Source organism: Somniosus microcephalus, chromosome 2 (assembly GCF_052327205.1).
Source record: "Somniosus microcephalus isolate GS21.2 chromosome 2, FLI_Smic_1.0, whole genome shotgun sequence".
NCBI classification, from domain to species: domain Eukaryota; kingdom Metazoa; phylum Chordata; class Chondrichthyes; order Squaliformes; family Somniosidae; genus Somniosus; species Somniosus microcephalus.
In genome coordinates, this window is record NC_140988.1 from 111377137 (window position 1) to 111394836 (window position 17700).

Below are 17700 nucleotides of genomic sequence, written 5' to 3' on the forward strand. Positions count from 1 at the left end.
CCTTTCACTTGTTCATTTCTTAGGGCTTGTACAGAGGAATGCGAAACAAAGAATGTGTAAGATTACATTGTGACATGTATCAGGGCCTCTGATCCATTCTGCACAATGTACATTCCTGGAAGGAAAGAATAAAAGGCTAAAGGAGAACACAAATGTCGGGTATGCACTGTAACGGCAAAACATTTGGCTTTTTAATTGTGGATTCTTTTGTTTGACGGATTTTATTGAAAACTGGTATTTGAAGAGCTCCGCCCTGGAGCCCAAAACCTGGTCATTGAACTTGGGGAAACATCGAGCTGACACACACTGCTGATCTCAGCAAAGGCAATCTCAGCAGAGTGCATCTGCTGCACAGTCCTGATCTGGGAGGAGTTGGCCTGTTTCCAGAATACACATATGTTTATTTTTATTTTTTTAAACTCTGTCCCTACCAAGACAAGGAACCCACCTAAAGGTGAACGCTTTAACTTCCTGGCACTTAAATTTTACTTCAGCTACAAGTGAAGGACTTCTGTCCAACCTCCTGTAATTGCTGCACCGCTGCATATCCGTCTCCTTTATAATGAACTCTACACATTAATAAGGCACGGGTGATTTATTATTACGTGAATGAATTACCTGAATGAAAATGTAGTCATCGTTGACAAGCAGCGAGTTCTGGTCTATGTTTCCAGAAAAATGAGCTTTAAGTGCCTTTTCAGTGCAGTTTGCAATTTGGCAGGTGATATAAAGAAAGCCTGTAAAAAAAAAAGTAAAACAACACTCAATAAATAAATAATCAACTACAGAAAAGAGCCTGCTTACTGCTTTCAAACTTTAAAATCTGCTGTGTAAGGCACGGCAAAGAACACAGATTACCTCAACAGTGTGCTGTTAGCTGACTGATTTTGTTTTTAACATTATAATATTTTTTTACGTTTCTGGAAAACAGAGAGGTGACCTTGTACCCAGTCAGCGAGAAAGATTCTGATTGATCGCAGGTGACGCTATTGGTGGTTTTTCTTTTCTCGCCTAAAACAGAGATTCAATAACTATTTCTAAATGGAAACACTTCAGTGATAGCAATCCCGTCAGAGGTGAAAAGGGGGAACGCATTTCACAGTTTGCTGTGTTATCTTGTTAGCTAGCCTAATGTCCCAAACACACCATCATAGAATCCTTCCTTCACAAATAAAGGGATCAATGCTTAACGGATGACAGCACAGCCTCAAACTACCTGTGGTTAATGGATACAGTAGATTTATGACAGAGAAATAGTAGTGCAATATTTCATCGGCATTGCACTGTGCACCCCAGAAACAAATCTGTCAGCAGGTGGATTTGCTGACTGAATCTTGAAAGGTGCATTATAGATGCAGAGTTCTAGCCTGCAAAGTGCTGCTCTGCATTAATCATTCCCACTTGCCCAGGCTGATAATACTTGTTCTCCATCTACACAAAATAATTTGCTTATAGCAATTACCCTAAAAAGCATCACTTGGCTTTTTTTTTGATATTTACTACAACAATATTCATCACGTATGTAACCATTAATCATCAAATCCATTATTTTTCAAAAGTAGTCAATAAAAATGCTAGTAGTCAAATCAAAATAACTGCTGCCCATAACTACCTCAAAAAGTTGTACTTTCAGCTTTAACCTCAATGTAAGTTGGGTTATTTTAATTACCAAGTGAGGCCCTGCTCCTCAACAGCCAGTGCAGCTCACAGCAGCCCCTGAGTGCAGGAAGTGCTGCAGCTGGTTGGTTTTAAAGCAAAGAAGTGATTAAAACTTCACCTCACGGGTGTTAAATAACAGTTCACCAGTCAAGTATCCAAACACTAAATTGTGCTTTTAGAAACGAATCTAATGCCTCTGTTATAGAATAGAACTACTTCTAGTAGGATAATGTAACAGAATGACCAATGCTGGTGGAGTCCACCCCACCAGTAGCAACACAAAAACACGACTGCACTATATGCAACCTTGGGCACGTTCAGTTGTTTAAAAGTTGTAAATCTTAGTGTTCATTTTTTGGCACGGAAGGTCCATGATTGTTGGGAAAGGTGTACACAGGTCGGCAAGCCAGAAAGGACTTTACTGGCCTGGGTGGAGCACACAGCTCAATCAGAGTATAATGGTAACCAGTATTGCCAATGGAAGCCATTTATATTTGCTTCTAATGACACTGTTGCCTCCAGAGGAGCTCAGGAAAAGCACCCACTGAGCTGGGTCTTCGATTGTCTGGAGGCAGCAGCACACGACAGCACTGGAGCTGAAATTGGGCTGTCATCAGTGGCAGTGCTGTAATATACATGGGGTAGAAGTCTTTTACTCCTTTTTATATTTATTTCCCCCTCCCCCCGTTAATTTTAAAATTATGTTTTTCCTCCCATCATTAAGCCCTCCTGTGCACCCAGCAGCTCCTCCCTGTAACTGAAGACAAGCAACCTCTTTCTGAGTTACTGCTTTTGTCCTTGAACAGGCTTCTAGAAAGTACGGGAATTGTCCTGGTTAATTTTGCCTGTGATTTTCTTTCCCTTCTTCCATTGGCCTATACTCCGCACTATCCAGGAGGCATGGCTGAGATCAGAAACCCATTGTGTGGGGCAACTGTGTGAGGAAAGATGGTGAACCTGTATCCTACTAGTATTCCAAAAAATGAAACCATTCCAGAAACCTACATTTTACAAAATATAGTGCTGAATATTGTACAATCGAATACAGGTCTTGAAATTGAGCTGTTTGAACATTAGTATACAAACACATAGGGGGAGAAATTGGGTCACGCCCCCTTTGGGGCGCTAACTTCACCAGGCCGCTACTTTAAAATTTGCGCCCCCGCGCCCGAAATTCATTGGTAGTGCCCCAAGAGGGAGGCGAAGTGCTACTGGAAGTGCCCTGCCTCCCTCTTGGGGCGCTGCGAGTGAATATCACAGCGCTACGTGCCGCAGCGCCACGCTTTGCGGCACATTGCGCTGCAGTACTGCAGGCCTTCCTCCCCTTATTAAAGGGGAGGGGCCTTGCACAGCGCAACCCGGAGCGTAGCCAGCATCCCGCAGTTGGGGGGGGGGGGGGGGCTGCAAAAAAGGCCAGGGACAGCAACGGGGGCAGGTGCTGGCAGGCGGCCAGCAAAAAAATGGCCGCCCAGTACCACCCCTTTAACTTGCGCCGCCCCGGCCGCAGGTAGGCCCCCCTGACCCTGTCGGACATAGTGTCCGGTGGTAAGTCAGGGGGCACTACCGAAGATCGCAGCCGGGGCGCTACGCACGGTGATGATGTCATTGCCAGAGGCGCACCATCGCTGCTAACCTCCCGCTGAATTTCGCGGGTGGCGTTGGCAGCGCCGCGCCCAGGCGCTAGTTGCTTTGCGCCCCGTTAGGGCGCTAACAGGAGGCACAAATCAACTGAATTTTCCCCCATAATGAGTTAACAGTTCCATTAAAATAGCAGGGGACGTAATTGTGGATAAATACATGAAGCTAATATTCTGATGCTAATATTTGTGCTGTGTGATTTCAAGGCCATACCCCACAGTGCTCTCCAATAAAATGGAGTTTCTCTAGGAAAAAGAGGTAATGGCAGCCAATCTGTTACCGCTCATTTTACACTCCCTCAAAAGTTGAATTTTAATAAATCAGTGATTCAGCTCAAGCACATAGTTATAGCACATCACTTGTAGTTGTAACTTTCATATATAACTAGCAGTGTACGCAGCATATCACTAACGCAGTGTACAGGATACAGGTAGATCACTGATATCATACGCAGGATATCATTTGCTAATCTTTACCTCCACTGTTGTCTTGAATTTCCATGTGAACCAAATCAGGGTCACCATCAACCTCTGTCACAGACCTGGAACAAAAAATAACCGTTAATGCTGTTGTGAAACTTATGATCCATGACGAAAGACTCATGAAATAACACTGGGCGGCCAGCTGGTGGCGCCGTCCAAGGAGTATAAATACTTGGGCGTGGGCCCAGCTTGCCAGGACATTTTGTAAACAGGAGCTAGAGAAAGATAACTAGACCTCCATGTTTTGAAACAAGTTGATTAAAGCCTTGCTTTATATTCAAACCAAGTGTGTAGTGAGTTTTATTACATCAATTTAATAAGCTTGATATCGACTCAACTCTCTGGGTGATTTCGGGAACAGCCAGCTACGACTCAAACCATAGAAGGGAACTCGGACGAAGTACTCGATCCATCATGGAGAAACTACTCAGACCCGCCCGTCTCAACCTGGACCCAAATTCACTTACAGCGGCTAAGGTATGGAAACACTGGTATCATACCTTTAGCAACTTCCTTGAGGAGTGTGGTGAGAATGTTCCTAATAAGTTACGAATGCTTGCTAATTATGTATCCCCTCATGTGTTTGACTATATCGAAGACTGTGTAGACTATGACGCCGCTATCCAAATACTACAGCAACTATATGTCAAGTCCCCAAACGAAATTTTTGCTCGGCATCTACTGGCCACAACTCGATAACAACCCGGGGAATCACTTGACAAATTTCTTCAGAAATTTTGCAGGCTCAGCAAGGATTGTAATCTTAAAGCTGTTACAGCTGAGCAGTACAAGGAGTTAATTCATGATTCCTTTATTAATGGGATTGCGTCTCCCTTCATACATCAGCGTCTGTTGGAGAATAAAACCCTCAAGTTACTGGCTGCCTATGACCAGGCATGTTCTCTGGACTTAGCAAAGAGGAATGCAGGTACCTATCTTTCACCACGTGCACGGGCTGTTGCTATCACTTTTAGTGATTCCTTCGATAGGCCTCGGGCAGAAGCCCTCACGGATGATGACTCCAACATGGCTAATGACAACCCTACCCTAGAAGCCTTCACTGATGACGACCCCGCCCTAGCGGCATCTTGGCAATCTGGAAGGAAGTGTTTCTTCTGTGGAGGTGCGTTCCATTATAGGAAATGTTGTCCTGCTCATAACGCAACCTGCAATCATTGCAGCAAGAAAGGTCACTTTTCTAAGGTATGCCAGTCAAGAGCCTGTAAGTAAGAAAGGCCACTTTTCTAAGGTATACTGGTCGAGAGCTCCTATGAGTTTTACCGCTGCTATCTATGAAACTGCTCCTCCCCCAAGAACCACTACTAAGGTTACAGCTGTCAAGGGTAAAACTGCCCCTCCTCCCATCACTGCTGTTTTTCCCCAAAGTCTGTCCCATGCAGCCACGAAGGTTTCGGTAAATGGGCACATTTTGAGCGCACTAATCAACTCATGCAGCTCTGACAGCTTCATTAGTGAGCGGGCTGTCAGTAAGTTAAAACTGCGTATTTGCCCCTCGGACAGGGAAATTGCAATGGCTCTGACGACACTGACCACCAATTCTTCCGGCTTTTGTCTTGTCGACCTTATTCTCAATGGCCGCACTTATTTCTCCACCCGGCTCGGGGTGCTCAAAAACCTATGCAGTGATGTGCTCCTGGGACAGGATTTCCAGAAACAACACAAAAGACTCACTTTCGAGTTTGGAGGGTTAGTGCCGGAGCTTACTATTTCCAAAGTACTGTTTTGTGCGCTTTCGGCGGCTTCGCTTGACGAACCCTCCTTGTTTGCCAATCTTTCTCCCCGATGTAAGCCCATAGTCACTAAATCACGACGTTTCAGCCAAGCTGATCGATCCTTTATCGAGGCAGAAATCTCTCGCCTTCTAGCTGACGGTATTATTGAGCCATGTTCATCTTTCTGGCGGGCTCAAGTCGTCGTTGTTAAAAATCCTCTGAAGCAACACAAGATACATCTTTGCATCGATTACTTGCAAACTATTAACCAGTATACCGACCTGGATACCTACCAACTACCGCACATCGATGATATGGTCAATAACCTTGCCAACTACAAGGTATTTTCAACTTTTGATTTAAAGAGCGCATATCATCAAGTGCCGTTAAAGGACTCTGACAAAAAGTATACGGCCTTTGAGGCCAATGGTCGGCTTTATCAGTTTTGTCGCCTTCCATTTGGGCTCGCCAATGGGGTGGCCGTCTTTCAACGGGCAATGGATAGCCTAGTCAAACAGGAGAACTTAACGGATACTTTTCCATATCTAGATAATATCACCATTGCTGGTCATGACCAGAAGGAGCATGATGCCAATCTCCAGAAATTTTTTGATGTTCTCCATCGTCGCAACTTAACCTTAAATGAGTCCAAATCTGTGAAATCAGTACCATCAGTCAACATCCTTGGCTACTGGGTGGGCAACGGTGTCATCAAACCGGCTCCGGAGCGACTTCGTCCACTTCAGGAGCTCCCTCCCCCTACGAATCTCTGCTCTCTTCGTCAGGCACTCGGCATGTTCGCCTATTATGCGAAGTGGATACCCCACTTCTCCGACAAGATCCAGCCCCTGCTTCACACGAAGTCATTTCCATTGCAGGCAACGGCTACTCCAGCTTTCAACCTCCTCAAGCGACAACTGGAAAAAGCCACGCTTCGTTCCACTGATGAAAATCTTCCTTTCGTGGTCGAGTGCGATGCATCGGAGGTGGCGATCTCTGCTACCTTGAATCAAGGTGGTCGACCCGTTGCATTTCTGTCCAGAACTTTGCAGGATAGTGAGCTCCATTATCCTCCTGTCGAGAAGGAGGCTACGGCCATCATCGAAGCAGTACGTAAATGGAGTCATTTTCTCGCTCGTCGTCATTTCACACTTATAACCGATCAGCGCTCCGTGGCCTTTATGCTGGATAACCGGAAACGCACTAAGATCAAGAATAACAAAATACAACTCTGGAGGATGGAATTGGCTGCCTTTGGATACACCATACATTATCGACCCGGCAAAGAGAATGTGGCCCCGGATACCCTCACGCGGGCATTCTGCTCTTCTATGTCAACTTCGACTCTTGCGGATCTTCATAATGACTTATGCCATCCTGGCGTTACCCGTATGTTGCACTTTGTGCGATCTAAAAAATCTCCCATTTTCTACGGAAGATGTGAAAAGAACATGCTCCTCCTGTAGAATTTGTGCGGAATTAAAACCGCAATTCTTCCGTCCATCAGATGGCTCGCTCATCCACACTATGCAGCCTATGCAGTGACTCAGCATTGACTTTAAAGGACCATTGCCTTCCTCATTGCGAAACATCTACTTATTTACTTACTATGGTGGATGAATATTCACGCTTTCCCTTTGCTTTCCCCTGTCCCAATATGCTTACTTCCACAGTGATCAAATGCCTTGATCAAGTCTTTTCCCTTTGCGGTATGGCCAATTTCATCCACTCTGATCGGGGTCCCTCCTTCATGTCAAGCGAACTCAAAAGTTATCTTTCCCAACAGGGAATCGCCACAAGTAAAACGACACCGTACCATCCCATCGCTAACGGACAGATTGAGAGATACAACGCTATCATTTGGAACGCTGTTCGTCTTGCACTGAGGTCACGCAACCTACCAGACCAGCAGTGGGAAACTATGCTCCCTGACGTGTTGCATTCCATCAGGTCTCTTCTTTCTACGTCCACCAATGTCACGCCTCACGAGCGATTCTTCAGGTTCCAGCGTCGCTCCACTCATGGGACGTCCCTACCATCATGGTTGCAGCTCCCGGCCCCGTGCTGCTCCGAAGATTCGTCCGATCTTCCAAAAGCGATCCCCTCATCGACGAGGTGGAACTCACAGACGTTAATCCCACTTACGCGCACATGCGGTACCCTGATGGCCAGGAGTCCACCGTTTCACTCAGAGATCTGGCTCCCTGTCCAACCGGTCCCACGGACCCAAATGATAGAGGGTCCCACGGTAATGATGCTGACACTCTGCGCTCCTTTGAAGATGACGCCCTACCTGGGACATCAAGAGATCTGCCGGGTACTGCACCGGATCAACTCAGGGAGCAGAGCACTCCCTATGGGATGGCCACCCGAAGCCAGGACGCCAGTCAATCCCCGGCTACCAAACAAAATGAACCCAGCTCTGCGCCTGTGGGGACCCGCACCCGGAATCACGATCTCCCCAGTCTCCCTCAGGTCGATCAAGGCGACATGGGCCCTGTCGACCTACCTGTACGGATCAAGCGACCCAGGGACCCAGACACGGTCGGGGGGGATGTACCTTCCAGCCACAAGCGAAGAGCTAAAAGACTGCGGCTATTTGTGGTCCGGCTAATCCGTTAAAAGGAAGTCATCGGACTTCCAAATCTTTAGGGAGGAAGAATGTTATGAATCTTATGATCCATGAAGACTCATGAAATAACACTGGACGGCCAGCTGGTGGCGCCGTCCAAGGAGTATAAATACTCGGGCGTGGGCCCAGCTTCCCCAGGACATTTTGTAAACAGGAACTAGACCTCCATGTTCTGAAACAAGTTGATTAAAGCCTTGCTTTATACGCGAACCAAGTGCGTAGTGAGTTTTATTACGTCAATGTTTCTTCCCTATTCTAGTGAGGGATCCAAGCTCGTAAAACAAATTCTATGTATCCCATTTTCTTCACCTGCTCTCACTATCCCTCTAAATGTTAGCAAAGTAAACAAAACACATTTTAAATAACTTCAGACTGAAATATCAACATTTGGAAACATCTGCTCAGCTGGTGGAATTATCGGTGTGATGTTTTTTAAGAAATCTAATTTATTTCTAAACCTCAATCTGTCTCCTTTAACTTATGGACTTTGCAGCTGTATAATTGATATTCATTTTATACCCAGCAGTTTTAACTCTGGTGCCGAAAATTCAGTCTGATCATGTACCATTAGCAGGTATTTTGCTTGTCTAAGTGGGAAAATATGTTGGCCCAGAAATTCGGGTCTCCACGGGTGAGTACACATGGGGTACTCACCCGTAGGCCCAATGGAAGTGCCGGTTTCTTGCATGCACTGCGCATGCGCGGGAAACCGGCACTTCCGTTCCCCTGAAAGCAGGGGTTCAGAGGTCGAATGCGTGCGCGGGAGAGGCTGCACATGCGCATTGAACTTCGGTTTTTCTTGCAGGTTTTCCTGGGAGGGTAAGTCTCCAGAAGTTAGACATGTAAAAAGCAGGCGTAAGGCCTGCTTTTTACATGGTAAGTGGTGAATTAATTAAAATTAAAACATTTTTTCCACAGGTTTATTATTTTTAAATACTTTAAAGCAAGATAAGTTTATTTTTAGCCCCGTTAGAAAATAAAAAAATGTTTTCAAAAATTTAAATTATTGTTTAAAATAGTTATTTCATGTAATTTATAGTTTATTTAAAAAATGTTATTAAAAAAAAAAATTATTTGAAGATTTAGTGTTGTTTTGGGGCCGTAGTATTTATAACTTTTGACAGGTCTTCCTGTCAATCTTATGAATGGAGCATTCCCTGCTCCGATTGGCTCCCCATGGCCCACATGATCCCAGGGGACGCATCGAACTAACTGCGCCCCTGGGATACGCAAGCACTGCGTGCCAGCAGCTGGACCAGGCCCCAGATCGGAATTCCACGGGGGTGCACAGCTCAACGGCTGGCGCGCTAGTTAAGTGCAGGTCGGGTGCTTACACCCGCAGGAAGCCCCCGGCCCAAATTTCTGCGCCATTATGAGTTTTATAGTTAAGAGTGAGCTTTAACTCAATTATGATATTGGAAATAAATGGGTTTTTTTTAAAAAAAAGGATAAATGTTACTGTAACATATTAAGACCAATACATTCAATAGTTATGAGTCTAGCATCTACTCACACTTGGACTTGATTTTACACATTGACTATGAACAGCCTGAAAATGACTAAGTGATGTTATCACTTGAATGCTCAATATGTTTGTATCAAATTCCTCTACACTATTTTAATGGAAGCATTAACCTGTTTATTTTAAACTGGTCAACACCTTTGTTAAAATAGCTCAAGACATTTTAAATAATTTATGATTGTATTTGCTTTTCAAATTTCTAATATTGCTGTATTACTTTGGCAAATATCAGCCCTTTCAGACAGCCGTGGACCACTGAGATTTTTTCATAGCATGTTATGCAGATCAAATTTATTTCTTTCATCTTATGGTACAATGATGTTTTACTCATCAATAGAGGAGATCACGCATATTTTACATTTGACAATTACTGTTTAGCTGGTAGATGTTCTCTGTCACAACATACTTCAGTTCTTTACTAACGTTTGTGGTATGTTTGATACTTGTATATTATTTACTGAACACCAGATGGCCTCCTGTAAGCACATTGTAGCAATTACACTCCAAGATCTCTCTTGTATTGTTATTCTTTGACAAAATACTGTATTAGAGAGGGTCTGGAAATAAAAGCAGCTAGTTATTACACCAATTTCAGTGCTTATTCAGACATAACAATCTGGTTAAAAAAATGATAGAAGTCAGTTTTTTGCTGGACGACCTCCCCTGTATGGTCAGTTCCCAATCTTATTGGGGCTACCAAGCAGACGCAGCAGGTTTCCTTGTAGAGGTGGGAGAGAAAATCATTAAGTGAGAGTTAACTCATATTTCTTGTGTCAGAGATGGGCGCCATAAAATTGGCAATAGTCACAAATTTAGTGGAACAGTAGCACACTGTCATTCTCAGTAGCTGGAAAGTATGCAAGCCAGTAACAATGGAAAATCGCTCAAAATCTTTGCCGAAACTTCATTCCTGTTCAACTCTTGATCTGTCTGCCTGTCTGTTTTTCTCCTGAGTCCTGCCTTATCTACCTACCTGTCCCTCTCCTGAAACTTGCCTGATCTATTTTCTGGTCCTTCAGTTCGGGGTGATCTTCACTCCTGTTCCTCACTGATCTATCTGCCTGACTGCCACTCTACTGAGTCTTCCCTGCCTACCCTTCTGCCTCCATGTCAGATTTTGTCAATTAAGGGACTGGGATTAAATGAAAAGTCTATTTTCCTTCATGGCAATTGCTTACCTGGGTTCTCAGTGAAAATGGGAAATGGTATAAGGTAGAAAACGGAAGAGGAAAAAATGAAAACCAAAAGGGAAGGGATAAAGAAAATCTCCAAGTTGAAAACCATTTCTGACAAAACACTTACGTTTCATGATACAATATAATGTAAAAGGTAAAATGGTACAATTAGGTCATTCCACAGTCCTTTCAACAGCTTTAATATCAAGTTCTACAAAATCCTGAAGAGCTGTGCATATCAAAAGCCTGGTTATCACAGTGCAGACATTCCTTAACCACATTCTGGGATCCATGCTTTATCTTCAGCAAGCAGCAATTAACTAAACAGTTTGCCACTGATCACCACAACGCTCCCTTTAAATAGTGCTACGCTGTACTTCGTGCACAAAGCAGCATGTTTTAAAAAAAATTTCTGTAGTGTATGTACCTTTAAGAGAGAACTACTTTTACAGCTCCTGTATACTGTAGTACCGGCAGTGACCACACCTGTATATAAGCCTTGAGCATGCCTCTGTACTGTCAGTCTTCAGACTACCTTCCTCCAGTAAACACCTGTTGATTGTTAAGTTACAGCCTCCGTGTAGTTATTGGAAAACATCATACTTTAAGAATCACGGATTCAACAGTGGCGACGAGGTCGATTCGAATCTCCCTGCAACTCTGCATTTCCCTTCAAGGATTCGCTCCGGGAGGGCGGTGGAAGAAAGTCGAGGCCAGAAGCACGGGCGTCGACCACGAGCAACCGCCCAGTCATCCGGCAGAGAGTGAACATCGCAGGGGAGGCTGTTGAGAGCCGGGCTTGGTTCCCCAGCCACGACGATCCAGCAACTGACTGGCAACAGGTACAGCGCAGACCCTTCCCGGACAGCGGCGGCTGGAGCCGACCGACGGCAGAGAAAAAGCCGAGCAGCGTCGACGGGGTAAGAGAGAGGGTGAAGCGCACAGGGCGCAGCCGGGGGTTGAAAACCGAGCGGTGTCGAGGAAAAACAAAACAGAGAGAGAGGGTAAAGCAGCAGCTGGGTTCAGGACCGAGCGGCGGCAACGGGAAAGGCGCACAGGAGAACGCGCAGAGCACAGCCAGGGCTCAAGGGCTGAGCAGCGTCCGCGGGGAGAAGAAGGGAGAGCGCGGGAGACGCCATTGAGCCGCGGAGAAGAAGGGAGAGCGCGGGAGATGCCATTTTAGAAGCCGCAGCGGAGAAGAAGGGCGAGCGCGGGAAGAAAGGAAAGCGCGGGAGACGCCATTTTGTGCCAGCGGAGAAGAAGGGAGAGCGCGGGAGACACCATTTTAGACAGTTAAATCAGACCCAGGGATGCCGAAGAGTGGCAGTATCACTGCGTTCGACAATGAAGTCGAAGATTGGGCGACATATGTGGAACGCATTGAGGTGTACTGCAGGGCGAATGAAGTGCCAGATGCTAAGAAAGCACTGGTTTTGTTAAATTCCATGGTTGCAAAACTTATGGCTTACTGCGAAACCTAATAACCCCAGAGAAGCCAGTGGATAAGAATTTCGAAAGCATAGTAGAAATCCTACAGGACCACTTAAACCCCACACCGCTGCTGATAGCAGAAAGATTTAAGTTCCACAAAAGGAACCAGCATAAAGACGAAAGTAATGCTGAGTACTTAACGGAACTGCGCAAGCTATCAAAACACTGCCAGTTTGGAGTGGGACTAGCAGATACGTTAAGGGACAAGTTTGTGTGTGGGCTTCAAAAGTGAAGGAACCCAGAAACGGCTTCTATCAGAAAAGGATCTTACGCTGGACAAGGCTTTCAGCATGGCAGTATCACACGAAGCAGCCGCACGGGGCGCTGCAGAGATACAATGGAGACCGCAAGAATATGGCACCAATGAAATGTCATATGGAGCAGGGAAGTGTTATCGCTGCGGCAGAACAACACACGACCAGAAGGATTGTTGGTTCAAGGACCAAGTGTGCAGACAGTGTGGAAAAGCAGGACACATAGCAAGAGTCTGCAGGTCAGCGAAGAAAACCAACAGCAAGAAATCTCCACAGGAGAAGTACAAAAAGGTACATAAGGTGATGGACAGTAGTTCAGACGAACAGAAAAGTGATACAGACTCCGGAAGCAAGGAGCAGGGTTGTCTGAAACTACATAAGATAATCAAAAGGGAGGATCACCAGACTATCTGGGTCACACTCAAGATAGACAGAGTCCAAGTGAAAATGGAATTGGACACAGGATCAGCCCTAACAGTCATAAACCAAAGGGACTACAAGCAGCTATTTTCACATATACCCTTGAAAGCTACAGAGATTGTCTTGAAGACGTACACGGGGCAAAAAGTCTACCCCAAAGGAAAAATAAGGGTGAAAGTGATATACAAAGGCCAGGAAATACCTAAAATGGACCTATATGTATTGCCAGATGGAGGACCACCACTACTAGGACGTGAATGGATCCGGAAGATACAATTAGATTGGCATTCCATACAGGCACTGACTGTAGATGCCAAAAAGGATGATGACGTCACAACTGGACGACTGTCAAAAATGCTAACTGACGCACAAGAAGTGATCCAGGAGGGACTCGGAACACTAAAAGGCATAACAGCAATGATTAAAATAGAGGAAAATGCAAGCCCAAAGTTTTTTAAGGCCAGACCGGTGCCTTATGCGATCCGACCAGCCGTCGAAGCAGAGCTGGAAGGGTTGGAACGTTCAGGAGTACTGTCCAAAGTAGACTGGAGCGAGTGGGCTACACCCATCGTTCCTGTAATGAAGAGGTCACTGAGTAATACGCCTGGGGAACCAAAGAAGGTCCGCATCTGTGGGGATTTTAAGGTGACAGTGAACCCAGTCCTTCACACGGTACAATATCCGCTTCCACGGATTGAGGATATTTTTGCCTCGCTATCTGGAGGTAAACGCTTCACCAAAATTGATCTGGCCCAGGCGTACTTGCAAATGGAGGTAGAAGAAGCCTCGAAACAATACCTCACGATCAACACTCATAAAGGTCTCTACCAATACAACCGGCTGGTGTTCGGGGTAGCATCAGCTCCGGCTATTTGGCAAAGGGCAATGGATCAAGTCCTGCAAGGGATTCCAGGGACCCAGTGTTATTTGGACGACACCCTGGTCACGGGCAAAAATGACAGTGATCACCTTGCCAACCTGGAGAAGGTGCTCACTAGATTAAAGGAATATGGGCTACGAGCTAATCGCCACAAGTGCGAGTTTTTCCAGAAGCAGATCTCGTATTGTGGCCACATTATTGATGAAGAGGGGTTACATAAGTCCCCTGAAAAGATTGAGGCAGTAGTCAAGGCTCCAGCACCGGAAAATGTGTCACAACTGAGGTCGTTCCTCGGGCTGGTAAACTACTACCATAAGTTCTTACCAAATTTGTCTACAGTATTACACCCACTGAACACCCTACTGCAAACGGGGGTACCATGGAAGTGGAATGATGAATGTAAACGAGCTTTCCAGAAGTGCAAAGAATTGATCACATCAAAAGAGGTGTTGGCCCATTTCAACCCAGCACTATCAATTCGGTTGGCATGTGATGCATCACCCTATGGTATTGGAGCGGTGCTGTCGCACAAATTCCCAGACGGGTTGGAGAGGCCAGTAGCCTTTGCATCTCGGTCACTAACCTCAGCCGAGCGCAACTACGCCCAGATTGCCAGGGAGGCCCTCAGCCTAGTATGGGGAGTAAAAAGATTCAACCACTATCTGCATGGGCAGAAGTTCACCTTGCTGACTGACCACCAACCACTTGGCTCCATCTTCAATCCAAAGAAGGGTGTTCCGGTGATGACTGCACAACGGTTGCAAAGATGGTCCCTTTTTCTAGGGGCGAACCAATATGAAATAGAATATAAAGGCATGAAACAGCATGGAAACGCTGATGGGCTATCACGCCTGCCACTGCCTACTGTGGAGGAAGCACCAGCAGTGGACCCTATCGAGATATTTTATTCGTCAATAATTGAACGATTGCCAGTAACTAACGCGGATATAGAGAAGGAGATCCGCAATGATCCGACACTGTCTCGGGTATATGATTTGACGGTGAGGGGACGGCCAACACATGGCGACTCACTGTTGCCAGCATTCTCATCCAGAAGAGAACAGCTGTCAGTATGCCAGGGGACCTTGATGTGTGGATCCCGAGTGGTAATTCCACCCAAGTTAAGGGAGAGAGTGCTCAATGAGCTTCACGAAGATCATCTGGGAGGGGTGAAAATGAAAAGCCTTGCTAGGGCTTATGTGTGGTGGCCGGGGATCGATCAACAAATCGAGGACCTAACCAAGAGCTGCTCAGGATGCCAGAAGGTCCAAAATGCACCACCACATGCCCCTCTACACCCATGGGAGTGGCCCTCCTCTCCATGGCAACGGGTGCATATTGATTTTGCTAGTCCATTCATGGACTCAATGTTCTTAATAGCAGTGGATGCTCACTCGAAATGGCCTGAGGTGATAAAAATGTCCTCAACCACTACAGAGAAAACGATTGCAGTCCTACGGACCATATTTGCCAGGAACGGCTTGCCAGAGCAGATTTGCTCTGATAATGGACCACAGTTTGTGTCCGAAGAGTTTCAGAAATTTATGAGAAGGAATGGGGTAAGGCATTACACATCCGCCCCGTATCATCCAGCCACAAATGGATTGGCTGAGAGGTTCGTACAAACCTTTAAAAAGGCGATAAAGGCCATGTGCGATGATGAAATTCCACTACAGCATAAGGTGGACAATTTCCTGTTAGCCTACAGAAATGCGACACATGCAGTTACCAACCAGACCCCGGCCATGATGTTCTTTAACCGAAGGTTGAGATCTCGTCTGGATTTGCTCAGACCAAATGTGCGAAGAAATGTTGAGGACAAACAATTCCAGCACATCAATGAGAAGCCGACAAGGAGCTTCAATGTAGGACAACCAGTCTTGGCCCGTGACTACCGAACAGAGAAATGGCAACCCGGAACGATATGCACACAGCAGGGGCCATTAATGTACACAGTGGATGTCGGGGAGAACATTGTGAGACGCCACGTCGACCAGATCTTAGCGTCACAGGAACGAGTGAACCCCATGTCTCGCGTCCCTGGGGATGAACCCGACATACCGGTAGCATCTACCTCAGAAACAGTAGCAGTGGAAACTGATGAAATAACTGACGAAAAGGGGCCAGAATCGCCTCTGCACCAAGAACAAGAACCTCAGGAAAGGCGCTATCCAGAAAGGATCAGGAAGCCGCCCCAAAGACTGAATCTATAAATGGACTATTTCAGTTTAATGTGCATGTTAAAGTGTTAATTGTTATTTGAACATTATGGGTACTGCTAATCTAAAAGGGGAGGAATTGTAGTGTATGTACCTTTAAGAGAGAACTACTTTTACTGGCAGTGACCACACCTGTATATAAGCCTTGAGTATGCCTCTGTACTGTCAGTCTTTAGACTACCCTCCTCCAGTAAACACCTGTTGATTGTTAAGTTACAGCCTCCGTGTAGTTATTGGAAAACATCATACTTTAAGAATCACGGATTCAACAATTTCTATTTTCATTGTTGTGAAACACAGCCACTGTTTCTTTTAAGTTTTTGTTAAACTAGACGACAGGCCAGAAACAGAGAATTTGCTCCAATTGGACTGAACATTAACCAGATTAAACACGTCAGAGGGTCAAAAACACAGACCATTGCTTTTTGCATTGATGGTCCAAAAAGTTGTGATGTTTTCAAAAATATTTGAAAGTTTTTCTGGGCTCCTGAGTCTAGAAATGACTCTCAATAATGTTAATGCACCAACACTTAGTGTGCTTTTAGAAGATTCATTTTTTTGCTATATTAACAAAAGCAGTAAACAATTTATTTTAAACAGGTTAACTTGTCAGTTTAAATGGCCACAGTAACTTCTAGCCCACGTTACAAATTTGGGTCTGCTGTATGTAGATACATTCTCGAATTCAATGGCGTTAGTCGTCCTTGTAAGTGAGCTGAGTATTTTACTTTGATGAGCATCGACTCACTGTGCCCCATATCTACTTGCATGGTAGCAGAACCTAGGGATGTAACAACAAAATTCCTGTGATCTAGAACGGATCTCCGTATATTTCTTCAATCTTTCCAACAGAGGACTATGTCGACAATGGATGAAGAGAGATTTGTTTCAAATCACTCAGCTGATGTATTCCAGAGGTGAATTTACAGAGCAATTATTACAATCAGACTCCTTTAGTTCAATTGTTACAACTTATCTCGAGGTGATCACACGAAAATAATGAACGCACAATGCCACCCACTTTAATGGGTCATTTTACTTAAACAGAACAACCTTTCTGCATTCTGTCCTACAGTCCAGGGCTGAACCTCATCTCCCTACAGTGTCGTCTTTCACACCCTTTTGCTGCTTGATTGCCTGTGCAGTTTTGTCTCCCAAAAGTCAGACTGCTTTTTAAGTGTATGACATTCTGCTTTGTTCGGAGATCAAAAAACACCCAACATAATGGCTGGGAGGTGCTTATCAAGTATGGAGACAAGTCACCAATTGTTTATTGTTTAGTCTCTGGAAAGAACAAATTCCAGTTAACATATTCAACGCATTTGTGGAGTTTGGTTTTTACATCTCAGCTTAGGGCTATCCTGAAAAACTAACCTCTTTAAAGCAAGCTTCAACTCAAAACACATTTTTAAATACCCGATATCTAGATCCTTTCCATGGGAAAATAGTCAAAGAAGCATGAAATGTGACACATTGGCCCTGAGGGAGGGAATGGGGGGGGGGGGGGGTGATGGATGGGGGCTTGTAGTGGCAGGGAAACATGGTAATGCGGTTATTACGGAACTGCAGCTGAACTTAACGGCAGGACCTCCTTT

The 17700-nt window shown here is 45.3% G+C and overlaps 1 protein-coding gene across 1 annotated transcript in view; it reads right to left on the reverse strand.

Moving 5' to 3' along the window:
• Positions 1 to 17700, reverse strand: part of sorcs2 (sortilin-related VPS10 domain containing receptor 2) — an 879651-nt gene that overhangs the window by 226055 nt on the left and 635896 nt on the right. The window contains exons 6-7 of the mRNA XM_085964704.1: positions 3774 to 3838; positions 619 to 737 (exon numbers count right to left, since the gene is read on the reverse strand). Coding sequence (XP_085820830.1) covers positions 619 to 737; positions 3774 to 3838 — 184 coding nt within the window. The remainder of the gene's footprint in view (positions 1 to 618; positions 738 to 3773; positions 3839 to 17700) is intronic.